General features: G+C 34.5%; 1 protein-coding gene across 7 annotated transcripts in view; it reads right to left on the bottom strand.

Annotated features, from left to right (window-relative positions):
- The window catches only part of MON2 (MON2 homolog, regulator of endosome-to-Golgi trafficking), a 124,005-nt gene that overhangs the window by 62,425 nt on the left and 41,987 nt on the right, over positions 1–19,593 (bottom strand). For all 7 annotated transcript variants that reach the window (XR_010835833.1, XM_059082199.2, XM_059082200.2 and 4 more), the window contains 11 exons: positions 16,727–16,851; positions 16,205–16,341; positions 15,261–15,414; positions 5,697–5,932; positions 3,450–3,531; positions 2,133–2,317; positions 1,234–1,346; positions 780–884; positions 346–426; positions 198–271; positions 16–106 (listed from right to left, as the gene is read on the bottom strand). Coding sequence is in view for 6 of the 7 variants with exons in the window: in XM_059082199.2 (XP_058938182.1) it covers positions 16–106; positions 198–271; positions 346–426; positions 780–884; positions 1,234–1,346; positions 2,133–2,317; positions 3,450–3,531; positions 5,697–5,932; positions 15,261–15,414; positions 16,205–16,341; positions 16,727–16,851 (1,383 nt within the window). In the remaining variant the exon portion in view is untranslated. The remainder of the gene's footprint in view (positions 1–15; positions 107–197; positions 272–345; positions 427–779; positions 885–1,233; positions 1,347–2,132; positions 2,318–3,449; positions 3,532–5,696; positions 5,933–15,260; positions 15,415–16,204; positions 16,342–16,726; positions 16,852–19,593) is intronic.

Raw genomic sequence — 19,593 nt, 5'->3', positions numbered from 1 at the left:
GGTAGAATATCAAACCTTATTATTTCCATAGGCCATATCCATTGCTTCTAGGGATAAGGAACAAAGTGCATTTATTAAATGATGCAATGATACGTCATCAAGATACCTAAAAAAAAAAAATGAAGAAATAAGACATTCTGATATAAAATATACAGCTAACAATAACGTTTGTATCAATTAAAAAAACTGACTCTTACTGTGAGCTTTCAAACAATCTTGAAAGTATGTTGGAAATCACTGGCAAATCTGTCATCACTGCTGTTGTTAGAACCTAAGAGAAGAATAAAATTAAATGTAACACATAAACATTTTACGAAGTACTAACTAAGAATGACTAGAGCTTACTGTGCTGGGTCCTTCTACAGCTCTCCCAGGTTTCAAGGCACCACCACTACTAGGCTTTAATCCCAGAATCCATACGAGATGCTGTAAAAAAAAAAAAAAAAATCAAAACAAAGAAATTTATAAACCTACAAAAATTCCAGTAACTAAAACTAAAATCAGTAGTAGGTATCTAATAACTAAATATAAATTAGTAATTAATATTCATACAACAGACTTATTACACCAAGTATAGGCAGTAGAACAGGCCATTATATGAAACATCCCATTGCTTTGTACAATATGAGCCATGTCTTTTTTCTTTTTCTGACTTCTCCTTTTTCATACTTACTGTCTATTCAGGCCTGCCCAAAGCACCAATAGGCACTGGTGAATTTAACTGTTAGCATTTAGATATAAAAACAACATTGGCCTCTGACCCAGAGGCTACAACGTACCTGCAGAGTTGCCAAGACAAGTTGCCATGATGTTCCAAGAACAGCCCCATGACAGTGTGCCAAGTTAAGCAAAGTCCTCATACACTGGATATTTTTGGAAGTTAGCTATATTAAAAAAGGATATATTTGCAAGAACTGTTATACATTCTTGAAAATTATAAGCTTATAAAGAAGTATTAACATATTCAAATTTTTTTTTTTTACTAAAAAACAAAAATATTAAGAAAATAGGCTTGGATGGTTTTGTACAGAACAAATTCGTTTGCTTAAAAGTTGTGTTATCATAGTTGGTTATAATAATGTCACTCCATATTTATCTAGTTTTTCTAAAAGTATCATTCAGATAAAAGTAAGTATAATGATGAATTTTGAGAAACATAAAAAAAGGTACGAAAGATTTCCTTGATAGTTAATTAGTATTAATTGGTTACCAAGAAAAGAAAAAGTACTTTACCATTACTGTCCCTTGAGGCTGGACTGCTAGTGGTTGACCCACTGCCACAACTTGCTGGTGAGATTCGCTTGATGGACTGATCATCATAACACTTTGGCCCTGAATGGAATATGCTAGAACACAAAGGAAAACCTAAATAATTAAAATATACTTTTCATGTTGCACTCAAAGTAATGTTATATTTTAAAACATTAATTTGATTAAAATAAGTTCAACCATACATTTATTTAGTTACCTATTATCTATATGCAAACATTTTGAAAACTCAGGAGGTGCAAAAACAAAGACAAGTTAGGCAAATATTAAGTAATTTTATATATAACTTTAACAAATTATAAAACTTTGGTAGATTGCTTCACAAGCAAAATAGAATTTAGGACACTTACTATTTTAAACATGTATTCCCAGTAAACTTTTCTACTTAAAGTTAGAAGAGAGACCAATACTCACATTTTCAGTTTGAAAACTGAGCATCACACTGAAATTTATTTATGTGACATGTAACACGTAACAAAGCAATCAACAAGAAAAAAATTTTTTTTGAATGTCAACTTAAGCTAAGTGGTGGCAAACATTACTGTTCTACTAGTTCCATTAAAAACAAAACAAACTAACCACTCCCATTTCAATAGTATGCTAGAATTTACAAAGGACTTATAGATTTATCTTCTTTTATCCTCACAATCATTGTTTTAAATTGGCATTATTCTGCCCTACTCTCACCTCCATTGTTTTAAAAAGATGGAAGAAATAGAGGCTCAGGGACATTAACTTCCCACAGAGGTCATAGACTCAGTGAATGGAAAAGCAGAGGCTTGAATTCAGAATTTCTATAATCTCTTCCCTATGCCATGTCACCCCACTAGATGAAGAGAACTCTGAGGAAGCTGAAATCTTACATTTGTTGGAAAGTGTGGCTGCAGTGGTGGTATTCAATACAGTAAGAGCATAATGGGGAGGCAGGGAACCTTTGCATATTGCAGTTATAAAGGCATCTCTTGAAGTTACAAGGCCCAGTCTTCCACAAAGAGCAGCCATAGTCAGTTCAGCTTTTAAAATATTCTCAGTGGCAGCTTCATCTGTGCTGAAAAGAAAAAGTATTTTATTTAGTATGATTTATTTTAAATTATGCTGCCAAAGATGATGTGGAATTAGGCAGTCAGTAAAGTTTTAAGAAAATCTATTTAAAACATTGTCAAAATCAGTCTACTTAAGAAGAACTTTTAACTAATGAATATCTGAAAATTTGAACTGGTTAAAAGCAATTTATGACACATATATTCATTAATGAAGAAAATGGTCAAGAACTCAAAGATATAACTTAAAAATATCAAGCATTTTAAAATCAGTAAATTTTATAATTCTGAAGAAAAACATCAAAAAAATTGAATAATATAATCATCATCATTGTAAAAGTAGTAGTAAAGCTTAAAATGAAAAAGGCATTCTGTGGATAAAGAAGATGTGGCACATATATACAATGGAATATAACTCACCCATAAAAAGAAACAAAATTGAGTTATTTGTAGTGAGGTGGATGGACCTAGAGTCTGTCATACACAGTGAAGTAGTCAAAAAGAGAAAAACAAATACCATATGCTAACACATATATATGGAATCTAAAAAAAAAAAAGAAAAAAAAAGATTCTGATGAACCTAGGAGCAGGACAGGAATAAAGATGCAGACACGTAGAGAATGGACTTGAGGACATGGGGAGGGGGAAGGGTAAGGTGGGACGATGTGAGAGAGTAGCACTGACATATATACACTACCAAATGTAAAATAGATAGCTAGTGGGAAGCAGCCACATAGCATAGCACAGGGAGATCAACTCGGTGCTTTGTGTCCACCTAGAGGGGTGGGATAGGGAGGGGGGAGGGATACGTAAGAGGGAAGAGATAAGGGGATATATGTATATTGATTCACTTTGTTATACAGCAGAAACTAACACACCATTGTAAAGCAATTATACTCCAATAAAGATGTTTAAAAAAAAAAGAAAAAGGCATTCTGTTACTTTAGGATTGTATTTTCCATTATAACATGTGACAATAGGATGGGGGAGGAGGATGGCAGAAAAATAATAACATTCCACGAACATAAAAACTAGTATTAGGAAATAATTCTCAGGATAAATTTAAGGGAACCATTTTAATGGTTTGTTGTTTTCTTTTTAACTGCCACATGCAATGTAAAACTTACAAAGACTTAATACCTGGCATCAAGAAGAAGTGAGAGTGCAGCAAGCAGACCACACCAGCAGGCATTCACCATTTCTTCCCAAACAGCTCTACTAACTTAAAGGAAAAACATACAATATTTAATGATAATTATAGATGTCACAGCACTTGACAATATGTCAAACTCTATAATCCCCCTTTATCACTTGGTAATATAGCAAATATTCCAAAAACAACTCAATTATTAAATAATAAAACTGTAAATTTAATATATATCTAAATAAATGAAAATTTAAAAACCATACCATAGTTTCAGAATTCAAGAAGTCTTTTTTTTTTTGGTTGTGCCGTGTGGCTTGTGGGATCTTAGTTCCCCAACCAGGGATGGAACCTGGTCCCTCAGCAGTGACAGCGCAAAGTCCTAAACACTGGACTGCCAGGGAATTCCCAAGAAGTTTTAAAACTGAGTTGTTTTAACATATCAATGATAAGATCTTTCTTACAAAAGTGATCTTCAAAATATATATATATTTATATATATAGCATCAGTTCCTATTCCCTTCCATTTCATTGGGCCAAACTTTCGGCCTGTGTGACCAGCTGGCAGTGAGACACTGTGATAAGCAGGCTCAGCCACAAGTCTGGTTACATACACTGTAAATAAGTAAATACAGAGAGTAAAACAGGATCAAGTTTCTCACTATTGGAGAAGGAAATTACAAATATGGAAAGTTAAAAGTAAACCCTGTGGTATTAAACTGGAATTGAAAGAATTGGTGTGACCTCATGGTATTTAATATAGAGAGAGATATGTTTTTTATTTTTATTTATTTATTTTTTTAAAGATCTTTTAAAATATTTATTTATTTATGGCTGTGTGGGGTCTTCATTGCCACGTGTGGGCTTTCTCTAGTTGCGGCGAGCGGGTGTTACACTTTGTTGCAGTACACGGGCTTCTCATTGTGGTGGCTTCTCCTGTTGCGGAGCACGGACTCTAGGCACTCAGGCTTCAGTAGTTGTGGCTTGCAGGCTCTAGAGCGCAGGCTTAGTAGTTGTGTCGCACAGGCTTAACTGCTCCGCAGTATGTGGGATCTTCCCAGACAAGGGTTCGAATGCGTCCCCTGCATTGGCAGGTAGATTCTTAACCACTGCACCACCAGGGAAGTCCCAAGATACATATTTTTTAAATGTAGATAGATGTGTGCTCATGTATGTGTGTATTTCTATTCAAGTACCAAGAAGCATACCTAATGCCCATGTGTTAGTTTCTAAATACTATTCTCCACTAAAAGGAACTAGGGCTCCTTGGAAAAATAACTGACTCCTAGGTTAGGCAAGAAAAATCCAAGATGATCATAGAAGATTTTGCTGTATCAAACAGTAAGGTAGAGCTCAGAAAATGACAAAAGAACATGGGATGATAAAAGGACACAGGGGCTAGCTTGAAAGGGGTCCCAAATGGCCATGTCAGGGATAATGAGCATCAAACCAAATAATGATAATCAAAGATTGTAACTCTTTCAATAAAATAGGAATCCGAGAGTCTACACTAATACAAATAAATAAATGAAACAAAATAAATGAGGAAGAAGGGAAAGCTCTCTTTTACAGATGTCTCAAAGTATTTCTCCAGAAAAAGTTATTAACTTTATACTGAAGAAACAAGGCACACATCATACTAACCAAATGATAAAAGTTAACATCACCAGTGTATAGCATAGCAACATTTCCGTGGTAGCTCTGCCAAAAATGAATATATTGAATCTAATTATGAGGAAACAAAAACAAGAACAAGTTGACTGGGCTGTTCTCTTCAAAAATGTCAAGGTCATATAAAACATGGAAAAATTAAGGAATTGTTCCAGACTGAAGGAGAGTATAGAGACATGCAACTGAATTCAACATGTAATCCTAGACCATAAAGGACATCACTGAGGCAAATGGCAAAATTTGAAGGACATTTGGGATTCGATGACATATTGAATTGATGCTAAATTTCTGATGCTGACTATACTGTGGTTAAGTAGGAAACTGTCATTTTTAGAAAATACACTTTTAAAGTACTAAGGGGTAATGGGCATCATGTCTGCAACTTATTCTCAAATAGTTCAGAAAAAAAGTATAGTGACATGTATACAGAGAGAATGATAATGCAAATATGGTAGTTAACAATTGGAATATCATGGTGAAGGATATATGGAAACTATTATTTTTGCAATTTCCCTGTAAATTTAAAATTATTTCAAAATAAAAATTAAAAATACAGAATCATAATAATATACCTATTGCTTTATCCATTTGGTCTGATGTTGACTGTAATTCTTGCTGTTCTGATGACTGTGTTGGTGAAGAAACTGCTTCAGTGGTAGCAGTCTGACATTCTGTTTCAACCTCTCCTAACTCTCCTTCAATCATACTAGTGATTCCACGTACAAGGTCTAGCAAACAATGGAATGCCACGGACATAGCATAACCTTCTGGTATAGTCGGGGGCTCAACTTTGTCCAACATCTCTAGGCTGAAATTATGAAAAAATCAGATGTTTAATGAGAAGCCACAATGATGAAAATATATATAACTATTTCCATAATCTGTAGACTACAGAAATTAAGATTAACAGAATAGCAAAAGTAAATGGTCACTACTGGGTTTGTTTCCTTTGGAGGACAGATCCCTTCATGGTATTCTAAGAAACTGATTAGAAAAATTAAGGCCTGACCAGTATGATAACTGATTATTTTAATAATTCACTTTTTGCCTCTCCCCCAAGTTGTGCCAGTATTTTCATTAATTGTTGACATCAGAAAAAATACTTACATACAAAATAGAAAAAGACAGATTACAAGCCATCTCAAACTCTGACTTAGCTGCTTTTAAAATAAGCTGCTATATAAAATCAGTAAACAACAAGGACCTACTATATAGCACAGGGAACTATACTCCATATTCTGTAATCTGTAATGGAAAAGAATCTGAAAAAGAGTATCTATAAATATTTATGTATAACTGAAATCACTTTGCTTACACTTGAAACTAACACAATATTTTAAATTAACTATAATTTTAAAAAGGTAATAAATAAATAAAATAAGATGTTATCAAATCAAATCAATCCTATAAAGAGGAAAGGAAGTTTTCATACTAGGGAAAATTATTATTGTGAGATGTCCAGCTCATCTGTCATCCTATCATCTCAAAAACAATCGGCCAACAGGGTAAGGTAATACTTAAAGCATCAGTGTGTCATGTTCAAATTTTAGAGCAAGGTATACTCCGTAATTAGGACATAGCTTTCAGACGGAAAGACAACAAACCTTTTGTTTTAAATCTTGACAAACAGGTTTTAAATTCCTTAAAATGGAAATCTGTCAAGATAATTCAATGGAGAAAGAATATTTCAATGTGGAAAGAACTAATGGATATTCACATGTAAAAGAGTGATACTGGAGCCTTACCTCATACCATATACAAAAATTAACTCAAAATGAATCAATGACATAAATGTAAGATCTAAAACTAAAAACTCTTAGAAGAAAACATGGGCAAAAATCTTTATGACCTCAAATTATGAAATGGTTTGTTAGGTATGATATCAAAATGCATAAGTGACCAAAGGATAAACTGAATTCATCAAAATTAAAAATGATCATGCTTCAAAGGACACTATCAAGAAAATGAAAAGACAATCCACAGAATGCAAGAAAATTTTTGCAAATCATGTATCTGATAAGGGACTAGATCTTGAATATGTAAGAACTTTCACAACTCAATAATAATAAAAAGAAAACCCAATTAAAAAGAAGCAAAGGATTTCAATAGATATTTCTCCCAAGATGATATATAAATGGCCAATAAGCACATGAATGAGATGCTCAATGTCACTGGTCATTAGAGAAATACAAATTTTAAACACAGTAAGATACCACTTACCCACTAGGACAGCTATAATCAAAAGACAGTAACAAGTATTGCTAAGGATATGGTGAAACTTAAACGCTCACACATTGTTGGGGAAAATGTAAAATGGTGTGGTCGCTTGGGAAAACAGCTTGGCAGTTCACCCAGAAAGTAAAACGCAGAGTAACTATATGGCCCAGCAATTCCACTCCTAGGTATACATCCAGTAGAAATGAAAACGTCTATGCAAAAACTTGCAGGCCAATGCTCATAGCAACATTATTCATAGCCAAAAAGTGGAAACAACCCAAATGCCCATCAACTGACAATGAGATAAACAAAATGTGGTATTACCATATGGTGGAATATTAGTCAGCCACAAACAGAAAGTACTGGTACAACCTGCAACATAGATGAACCTTCAAAACATTATGCTGAATAAAAGAAGCCTGACACACAAGAATATTTATTGTATGATTCCATTCATATGAAATATCCAGAATAAGCAAATCAAGAGAGAAAGCAGATTAGTAGTTGCTAAGGGGTAGGGAAAGGGAGATTGGAGTATGACTGCTTATGGATATGGCTTTTTTTTTTTCTGGGGTGATGAAAAAGTTCTGAAATTAGATGGTGCTTATTGTTGCCTAATGTCTGAATATAATAAAACCATGAACTGTACATTGTAAAAGGGCAAATTTAATCCTATGTTACTTATATCTCAAAACCAAAACTGAAATCACTAAAGATCATAAGAAAAGCTAATAAAAGTAATTTCCAGACTCAAATTCTAAAAGTCTCCTAATCATAATCAATATAAGGTAGGAAATTTATAAAGATGTAAAACTCAGAATAAATAATAAAAACACCTATGTATACCTATTATTTATTGAGCAATTTACTCTCAGCCTGGGATACTAAGGGTTTTTTTTTTAATGTGCCTTATTTAACTCCTCACAAAAACCCTAAGAGATACAGATGATGAAACTGTGAACTATGGTGACAGTTATCAGTCAGCAGTTTTTAACCCAAGTCTGACTCTAAAGCCTATCAATTTAACCTTTATGGGCCAAATCTCAGTATTTTTAAAATTTAGGTAATCAGTACAAACATATTTATATTACTGATTAAGATATTTAAGCTCAAATGGGGAAATGAAGTTTATGGGTTTAATCTTTGCCAGGCCAATTAGCCTTAAAGAGCCACATACTAAACCAATCAGTGCCAAGCATCTTGTTAGACAAATCTCTGTTCTCAAAGAATATATCATCTATTGGGAAAATGCATCTAAAACAGATAAAATACTCCTAAACATCACAAACTCTAATTCCCAAATTCTGTGGTACAGAATTTAAGCACTAGAATAGTTAAGAGAAAAAGGTAATTTATACCACAAAGCTAAACAAACCCACACTTTCTTAACTGTTTCAGTGCTGCTTTATTATAATTACTACACAAACTCCGCTTTTAGATTAAAGGTAACCCATTTATTTAAATATTTAAAAATTAGTGTCAAGTTGAAAAAACTGTCACAAGCCCAAGTTTGAAGGCAGCCATAGTATAATAAATGTGAAAGAATATATTATCATTAATTATCTCAAAACTACTTGTCTATATGTCACTTAAGTTTTCAAATTATTACACACTTAAGAAGTCAAAAAAGAACTGTATACACAATTAAGATTTATATGTATGTCTTCAAAGAAAACAGTGAAAATCATTTTATACTAAAACTCACAATGATTGAATAAAAGATACCGGGCTTCCCTGGTGGCGCAGTGGTTGAGAATCCGCCTGCGAATGCAGGAGACACGGGTTCGTGCCCGGGTCTGGGAAGATCCCACATGCCGCGGAGCGGCTGGGCCCGTGAGGCACGGCCGCTGAGCCTGTGCGTCCAGAGCCTGTGCTCCACAACGGGAGAGGCCACAACAGTGAGAGGCCCGCGTACCACAAAAAAAATAAAATAAAAAAAAATTTTTTTAAAAATAAAAATAAAAGATACCAATTCAACAGGTAAGTCCCAATGTGAACATACTAACCCATTTACAAAAGAAACCCAATATTTTCTGTCTATTTATGATTTCAGAAGTGACTAATGTCAGTATCTATAGCACTAAAAAAAAGAAAAGAAAATCTATATATATGTTCCTTTAGAGATTTAGTCCTAACCTTGTATTAAAGATAAGAAAATTAAGATCAAGTGAAATAAAGTGCCCTACTCAAAATCATAGTATTTAGGAGAACTAGTTAAAATCCAAGTCTTAATTGATGAGGATTAAATAATCAATAAACAACTTGGTAGATACATTTATTAATTAAAAAAAGCAATTCTACAACTTGGCCAAGTATTATTTGTTCTTATTTTTCTTCCTCAATCATATATCTTCACTCTTTCCTTTTAATTATGTCTTTGCACAAGCAAAAGCTAAGAGAATTCAGCACCACCAAACCAGCTCTACAACAAATGTTAAAGGAACTTCTCTAGGCAGGAAACACAAAAGAAGGAAAAGACCCACAATAACAAACCCCAAACAATTAAGAAAATGGTAATAGGAACACACATATCGGTAACTATCTTAGATGTAAATGGATTAAATGCTCCAACCAAAAGACACAGACTGGCTGAATGGATACAAAAACAAGACCCATATATATATGCTGTCTACCAGAGACCCACTTCAGACCGAGGGGCACATACAGACTGAAAGTGAGGGGATAGAAAAAGATATTCCATACAAATGGAAACCAAAAGAAAGTTGGAGTAGCAATTCTCATATCAGACAAACTAGACTTTAAAATAAAGACTATTACAAGAGACAAAGAAGGACACTACATAATGATCAAGGGATCAATCCAAGAAGATATAACAATTGTAAATATTTATGCACCCAACATACGAGCACTTCAATACATAAGGCAAATGCTAACAGCCATAAAAGAGGAAATCAACACTAACACAATTATAGTAGGGGACTTTAACCCCCCACTTTCACCAGTGAACAGATCATCCAAAATGAAAATAAATACGGAAACACACGCTTTAAATGACACACTAAACAAGATGGACTTGATTGATATCTATAGGACATTAAATCCAAAAACAGCAGATTACACTTTCTTCTCAAGTGCTCATGGAACATTCCCCAGGATACCTCCTATCTTGGTTCACAAATCAAGCCTTCGTAAATTTAAGAAAATTGAAATCATATCAAGTATCTTTTCTGACCACAATGCTATGAGACTAGATATCAATTACAGGAAAAACCTGTATAAAAAGCAAACATACGGAGGCTAAACAATACACTACTAAATAACCAAGAGATCACTGAAGAAATCAAAGAGGAAATAAAAAAATACATACAAAAACAAATGACAATGAAAACACGATGACCCAAAACCTATGGGATACAGCAAAAGCAGTTCTAAGGGGGAAGTTTATAGAAATACAATCCTACCTCAAGAAACAAGAAACATCTCAAATAAACAACCTAACCTTACACCTAAAGCAATTAGAGAAAGAAGAACAAAAGAACCCCCAAAGTCAGCAGAACGAAAGAAATCATAAAGATCAGATCAGAAATAAATGAAAAAGAAATGAAGGAAACAATAGCAAAGATCAATAAAACTAAAAGCTGGTTCATTGAGAAGATAAACATAATTGATAAACCATTAGCCACACTCATCAAGAAAAAAAGGGAGAAGTCTCAAATCAATAGAATTAGAAATGAAAAAGGAGAAGTAACAACTGACATTGCAGAAATACAAAGGATCATGAGAGATTACTACAAGCAACTATATGCCAATAAAATGGACACCCTGGAAGAAATGGACAAATTCTTAGAAAAGCACAACCTTCTGAGACTGAACCAGAAAGAAATAGGAAATATAAACAGACCAATCACAAGCATTGAAATTGAGACTGTGATTAAAAATCTTCCAACAAACAAGAGTCCAGGACCAGATGGCTTCATTTAGAGAAAAGCTAACATCTATCTTTCTCAAACACTTCTAAAATATAGCAGAGGGAAGAACACTCCCAAACTCATTCTACAAGGCCACCATCACCCTGATACCAAAACCAGACAAAGACGTCACAAAGAAAGAAAACTACAGGCCAATATCACTGATGAACATAGATGCAAAAATCCTCAACAAAATACTAACAAGCAGAATCCAACAGCACATTTAAAGGATCATACACCATGATCAAGTGGGGTTTATCCCAGGAATGCAAGGATTCTTCAGTATACGCAAATCAATCAATGTGATACACCATATTAACAAACTGAAGGAGAAAAACCATATGATCATCTCAATAGATGCAGAGAAAGCTTTCGACAAAATTAAACAACAATTTATTATAAAAACCCTCCAGAAAATAGGCATAGAGGGAACTTACCTCAACATAATAGAGGCCATATATGACAAACCCACAGCCAACATCACCCTCAATGGTGAAAACCTGAAACCATTTCTACTAAGATCAGGAACAAGACAAAGTTGCCCACTCTCACCACTATGATTCAACACTGTTTTGGAAGTTTTAGCCACAGCAATCAGAGAAGGAAAAGAAATAAAAGGAATCCAAATCAGAAAAGAAGAAGTAAAGCTGTCACTGTTTGCAGATGACATGATACTATACATAGAGAATCCTAAAGATGCTATCAGAAAACTACTAGAGCTAATCAATGAATTTGGTAAAGTAGCAGGATAGAAATTAATGCACAGAAATCTCTTGCATTCCGATACACTAATGATGAAAAATGTGAAAGTGAAATTAAGGAAACACTCCCATTTACCATTACAAAAAAAAGAATAAAATACCTAGGAATAAACCTACCTAAGGAGATAAAAGATCTGTATGCAGAAAACTATAAGATACTGATGAAAGAAATTAAAGACAATACAAACAGATGGAGAGATATACCATGTTCTTGGATTGGAAGAATCAACATCGTGAAAATGACTCTACTACCCAAAGCAATCTACAGATTCAATGCAATCCCTATCAAACTACCAAGGGCATTTTTCACAGAACTAGAACAAAAAATTTCACAATTTGTATGGAAACACAAAAGACCCTGAATAGCCAAAAGCAATCTTGAGAAAGAAAAATGGAGTTGGAGGAATCAGGCTCCCTGACTTCAGACTATACTACAAGGCTACAGTAATCAAGACAGTATGGTACTGGCACAAAAACAGAAATATAGATCAATGGAACAGGATAGAAAGCCCAGAGATAAACCCATGCACATATGGTCACCTTATCTTTGATAAAGGAGGAAAGAATATACAGTGGAGAAAAGACAGCCTCTTCAATAAGTGTTGCTGGGAAAACTGGACAGCTACATGTAAAAGAATGAAATTACAACACACCCTAACACCATACACAAAAATAAACTCAGAATGAATTAAAGACCTAAATGTAAGGCCAGACACTATAAAACTCTTAGAGGAAAACATAGGCAGAACACTGTATGACATAAATCACAGCAAGATCCTTTTTGACCCACCTCCTAGAGAAATGGAAATAAAAATTAAAATAAAACAAATGGGACCTAATGAAACCTAAAAGCTTTTGCACAGCAAAGGAAAACATAAACAAGATGAAAGACAACCCTCAGAATGGGAGAAAATATCTGCAAATGAAGCAACTGACAAAGGATTAATCTCCAAAATTTACAAGCAGCTCATGCAGCTCAATATCAAAAAGCAAACTACCCAATCCAAAAATGGGCAGATCTAAACAGACACGCCTCCAAAGAAGACATACAGATTGCCAACAAACACATGAAAGGATGCTCAACATCACTAACCATTAGAGAAATGCAAATCAAAACTACAATGAGGTCGCAGCTCACACCAGTCAGAATGGCCATCATCAAAAAATCTACAAACAATAAATGCTGGAGAGGGTGTGGAGAAAAGGGAACCCTCTTGCACTGTTGGTGGCAATGTAAGTTGATACAGCCACTATGAAAAACAGCATGGAGGTTCCTTAGAAACCTAAAAATATAACTACCATACAACCCAGCAACCCCACTACTGGGCATATACCCTGAGAAAACCATAATTCAAAAAGAGTCATGTACCACAATGTTCACTGCAGCACTATTTACAATAGCTAGGACATGGAAGCAACCTAAATGTCCATCAACAGATGAATGGATAAAGATGTGGCACATATATACAATGGAATATTACTCAGCCATAAAAAGAAATGAAATTGAGTTATTTGTAGTGAGGTGGATGGACCTAGAGTCTGTCATACAGAGTGAAGTAGTCAGAAAGAGAAAAACAAATACCGTATGCTAACACATATACAAGGAATGTAAAAAAAATGGTTCTGAAGAACCTAGGGGCAGGACAGGAATAAAGATGCAGACGTAGAATGGACTTGAGGACACGGGGAGGGGGAAGGGTAAGCTGAGATGAAGTGAGAGAGTAGTATGGACATATATACACTACCAAACGTAAAGGGAGATCAACTTGGTGCTTTGTGACCACCTAGAGGGGTGGGATAGGGAGGGTAGGAGGGAGACCCAAGAGGGAGGAGGTATGGGGATATATGTATACATATAGCTGATTCACCTTGTTATACAGCAGAAATTAACACAACATTGTAAAGCAATTATACTCCAATAAACATGTTAAAAAAATAATAATTATGTCTTTGCTTACTCTTATTTCCTCAGATATATCCTTTCTGTTCCTATCTTCACTGTGATCACTCTCTACACCCTTATAACTTGCATTTTCTTCAAACAGTTAACCACTACCCAACGTGGTACTGTATGTTTATTTGCATCTTTATTGACTATCTCACTCACTAAAATGTAAGGTCCACAAGAGCAGCAATTTTGTTCTGTGTTGGGATTATTTCAATTTAAAAAATGAGGTGGGGTAATGATAATTATTAATGTCTCCTTCAGTGCTAGAAATCTGATTCTTTTACAACTTGATACTCTAGTATACTCAATCATTAGCCTCTGTAGCAAGGCAAAGCCTATATGAGACAGTAACTTCAATCTTTTAAGTGACTAAGAATAACAATATTTCAGTCCTCCATGACTCTTTACTTTTACAATTTTAGGCAAAATAAAAAGCTGCACAGTAAAATATCATTGTGATGATACAATGCAGGCTGACATATCATACAAATTCATGATTTAAACTAGTCAGAGATTCTGCTTCACAGTTTAAGTCTTGATTTACTGTCACTGGAACAGTGTTTTAATTATGCATATCAATTACTCAAAATATATTAATTAACTGCCTCACAACTGTGGCAATGTTAAACACATGTAGTGTTAGTTGCTTTATCTCTGTAAGCACTACAGTTCACTAAGACTTACTTAAGAAAAATCAACAATACACTGCTGAATATTTAGTTGTTAAATTGAAATGTATAATGACAAATTTTTCAATAACACATGTGGAATCCATTAAACACTTTAATTAATTAAACTAAAAGTTCCACGTGTTAAACTCTAAAAGTGTGATCAGCCGAACACTTAACTATTCACATACAGAATCCTGAAAGGTAGATATATCACTACTCCCATTTTATAGTTGAGTACATTGAGATTTTTAAATAGGTAAACTAATTTGCCAAAGGTAACTCAGTATCAGAAGACCTAAGTCCACAAGACCTGAAATCAAGCCACATACTTAAATCAAAAAGCCATATAGAACAAGCGGATAGGTCCTTAGGTAAAGAAATCACATTCTGTTTTATAATGCTGTTAATAGTCCTCAAGTAGTACAAAAGAAAACAAACAAAATCCAGTCCTAGATAAAATTCTCAAAATATGACAAAAGAAAATTAGTTCTTAAATATGTTAGAAATAGTAGGTCTAAAATTTTAAATATAATGCAGAGAGAAACATTTTAGTATAAAATATAAACTGCAACAATAACAGTCCTTACAAAATAATGCTACTACTACTTACTAGGTTGCTTTAGCACTGCCTTGTACTGTTACAGTCAGAATAGGTATCCAAGTTCCCCTATATTCAAATGCTGGTAGCAAAGTAACACCTCCACCAATCCCCAACATTCCTGAGTTAGCTGGTGCTGAGACAGGGCCCCCTGAATTATTGTTTCCTGTTAGATAAGGGAAAGCAAGCAAAGACACCAATTTACTACTTAATTACAAATCCATAATATTCAAACACTTCGTCAATTTTTAAAAATTATGCTATAGAAATGGATACTGCACAAATAAATGAAATTTATCAATCTTATTTTGGCTACTAGAGAGTCTCCCTGTTTCCCCAAAACACCATTTCCTTCTTTATATAAAAGGTACTAATGAGTAAAAATATTGACAAACTATGTAACATACCTTTTGTTAAATCACTTTTTATCAGAGGTGGGAATAAAGGACAAAAGAGACCACTAATCAGAAAGTTAAAAATGGAAGAGAAAGAAGTTAAAGGAAACAACAAGCAATACACTGATTTCCAAACTTAAATCATGTTCACCTGTTTTGTTAAAAGAATGACTAACAGACCTCCTTAGTTACTACTTTAATAGTAAACACACTCTTTAAAGAGAGGCACCAAATGAAGATTCTTCTAAAATGAAAATTAGCATCTAAACTTTTGCTCTTATGTGATGAGAGGAACTGAAAGTATATCAGAGAAGAAAATATATTCTGGAAAGAAATAAACATAGTTACCTCAGCGAGATCAAATTATTCTTTAAGTGTAAATCTTTATATTTATATACAAAACATAAAATATTATAAAGAAATATAAATTATAAAATAAATATATACATTTACGTAACCTCAATTTCTCTAGTCACAGGATTTCTGTGAATATCCTCTCAGAATACTGAATATCGTAAATTATGGCAGAACATAAAAACCAAAATATGACTAAGCCTTTACCAGCTTGGTTTGTCGTAGCAGGATTTCCAGTAGGAGGGACAAGAAACAAGGACTGGATAAAAGATCCCAGTGCATTCACAATATCACGAAAAACCTTGGTAGAATGCTGTTTCATATCATAGGACTGACAAAATGACCTGCAAAATAATTTTAAATGTTTCTGGAGAAAACACTTGATTAAAAATTTTTAACTTTTTTTAATAGCAAGTAATGTTGATAAATCAGTCTCAATGCTATACTTAAAACTTCTTCATCACACCTGAGTGATTTTACTAACTCTGGACAAAGGTTCACAATGAGGTCAGTGTTCTAAAAAAATTATCTTGGCCATATTAACTCAGTAAATTCAATTGATGGCAATCCCTAACCACACTTTTTGCCCACACCTACACCCATCCATATACATACAACACACAATTTTCTTTGTTTAGAAATCATTATTATTTGAAATAAATATTTAAGCTCTTCCTGCTAGCATAAATATTAACCTATCCATTTAACAAAATATTGCTGAGGTTTTACCTCAATAGCTGAGGCTGCACACAGAGTCTGTGTATTGATTCCACTGCAACAGCTCGTAGCCACTGTGGTTTATCTGCATCCAGAAATTTCACCAGAAGTGACAGAAATATTTCACATTCAGTTACCTAAAAAATACAAAATTTTTAATAATATTTCTTTAAATCTAAGAATTATAAATTATATTCTTATTCTTACTCCTATGGACAAACCAATAAAATCTTTTAATTTTAAATAAGTTATGATCCTTAATGGAGAGTGGAGAAAAAGAAGGGAAAAGTAGTTATATATGGAAAAGATAACAGTAAAAATAATCAGTGTCTCTAAATATACCATCGAAAACTCACACTAATGATCTTCTAACATGGCTAATCTTTTATACCTATTCTTTAGAAAGCACTGTGCACCATCATGCCATCCTCATTCCTGGAAGGCAGCATGTATCATGTACACTCATGTACCTTCATTAATATCACCACACTTTTTCCATATGTTCTTATGCTGCTTAAGAAACAAAGAGGCAATAAGCCAAAGAATGTTTAGCATATATTTTCTAGTAGGAAAACAAGAAGGAACCTGTAGCAGTTGACAGGTGTGAGATATATAAAGTACTCAGAACAAGGGTTGGTACATAGTTTTGCATTATTAACTATTAGTTATTGGACGTTTTAGCTGGGGGTGCTCCAAAATGAGTGAGCATAATGCAAGGCAAGGAATTGCGAGAATAGGAGCCCTCAGGATTTTAGCCCAAAGTCTCAGCAGTTGGTATTTTCTAATGCCTTTTAGGCAGATGCTTAAAAATAGGACATAATTATGAGGATAAAGTAGGAGGGATAACTAAAAACAATTTCATCCTTAGACTGCTATGACTGGGTAAGTCATAAGGCAGAGCTTTGTCACTGTCCTAAACTTGACATGGTTGAAAAGCACAAGATCAGAAATCACATGGCTCAGCTCCTTTATCCATCAACTTTGTAGATGACAACAAGCTAGGTAATCTTCTTATAAATAAAGGATAAAAGTACCTGCACCTTCCTGAGAACTCAAATGAGAAAAATGTAAGAGTAAAAAAAAATCCCCTAAACATGACAGTGACATGCAAATGCACAGTGCTTACTGTTTTTTCTAAATAAAATTACCCCTTTTAGTAAAAAACTGGAAAGGAGAGAATCATGCTAGTGACTCACTGGGCAACAGTTTTATCTACTGAAGAGTTTTAGCAGGAGTAGGTCCTTCAAAATGTGTACTATCTGCTTTAGAGTAAAAGTAGAATTTAAAATGGTGACAGAATTGAAGCTCACTGGTTAGGTGTTCAAGCCAGAAAATAAAGGCTCTCAGAAACATCAAGTACATCACAGCCAAAGGAATTATTAATGTTATAAAACTTGCCTTGAAGAGTTTCATTTCCTCTCCTATGAAAAAATGACTACAGTACAAATCAAACAATCACTCAATTTTATAGTACAGCCACTAAAATCTTGTGATTTGGGTAAAAGAGAGAGCCTCTCTCCTGAGGTCTGGAGCTTTGCTTCTGCTTCTTCCCTCCTTGTCAAGTGTGAAACTCTGATCAGAGAACTAGTGGCTGAGGACAATGAATTGTTCTCAAGGGTATCTATCAATGGAAGGTGCCTATTGTAAATATAAGTTAAGCCTTTCCCCCAAGAGGCTGCACTCATATGAAACAGGTATCCATGGTCCAAGTCCAACTCTTGTGGCACAAAAGTACTCTGTGAACACCATGATACTAGCATGAAGGGTGATGAATGTTTCTGAATTCCTACAGTCCTTTGGTACCAAATAATAGTCAAGACACATCTGATGTTTAAGATGAATCAAAGCCATCCTGGTGGAAATTTTCATCGAAATACCACATAGATGTCTGATAAGGTATCATGTACATAAGATAACTGTTTGCTTAGGAGACAATGAAGAAACTCTCGTAGAATATTTAAATGCAGAAGTCTATTTCTCAGGAGCTGTTTAGTGCTAATAACCTTATAGCTAGTGGATTTGTTAGTGATAAGATCCTTTGTGAGAGAAATATATATAAAGACGTGGAAAATTAATTTGCACAAGTCAATTTAGCCCATTCTTTCCTTTTTAAAAGCAGTAAGTCAAAGGCAGAAGAGAGATATGCTAGCCACTTACAACTAAGTTTAGTAAACTCCTTAAAGATATGTTCCTGGGCTTCCCTAGTGGTGCGGTGGTTGACAGTCCGCCTGCCGATGCAGGGGACATGGGTTCATGCCCCGGTCTGGGAAGATCCCACATGCCACGGAACGGCTGGGCCTGTGAGCCATGGCTGCTAAGCCTGTGCGTCCGGAGCCTGTGCTCCGCAACGGGAGAGGCCACAACAGTGAGAGGCCCGCGTACCACAAAGGAAAAAAAAAAAGATATGTTCCTAAAAAAGACATCTGGGCATGGAGCCTAAGTGTATCAGAGAGCTGAAGAGCACCTAGCTCAGATGACAGAACATGGAAAGAATATAGTGTACTACCTATATTATATCTGTACCTGAATGACTGGAGCATTCTAATTTCTTCTAATCACTCTATATTAACAGAAGATTAGTTATCTTCTCCGCCCTGAGTTACTTGATAGAATAAGAGATAAGCTGGTGAATACTGGGGAAGACTACTGATTCTCCAGTGCAGTTGTTCCCAAAGTGTGGTCCCTCAGACCATTTCAGTACATCTGTAACATCACACTATTTTCGTAATAAGACTAAGATATTACTTGCCATTTTTAATGTATTGACATTTGTACTGATGATTCAAAACAATGGTGGGTAAAACAGCTGGTGCTTTAGCAAGAATCAAGGTGGTAGCTAGCACCGAACTGTACTAGTGTCATTGTATTCTTCACCATCA

The sequence above is a fragment of the Kogia breviceps genome, chromosome 12 (genome assembly GCF_026419965.1).
Source record: "Kogia breviceps isolate mKogBre1 chromosome 12, mKogBre1 haplotype 1, whole genome shotgun sequence".
Classification (NCBI taxonomy): domain Eukaryota; kingdom Metazoa; phylum Chordata; class Mammalia; order Artiodactyla; family Physeteridae; genus Kogia; species Kogia breviceps.
Note: the sequence above shows the minus strand (reverse complement) of the source record. Positions and strands in the feature narration are given on the sequence as shown.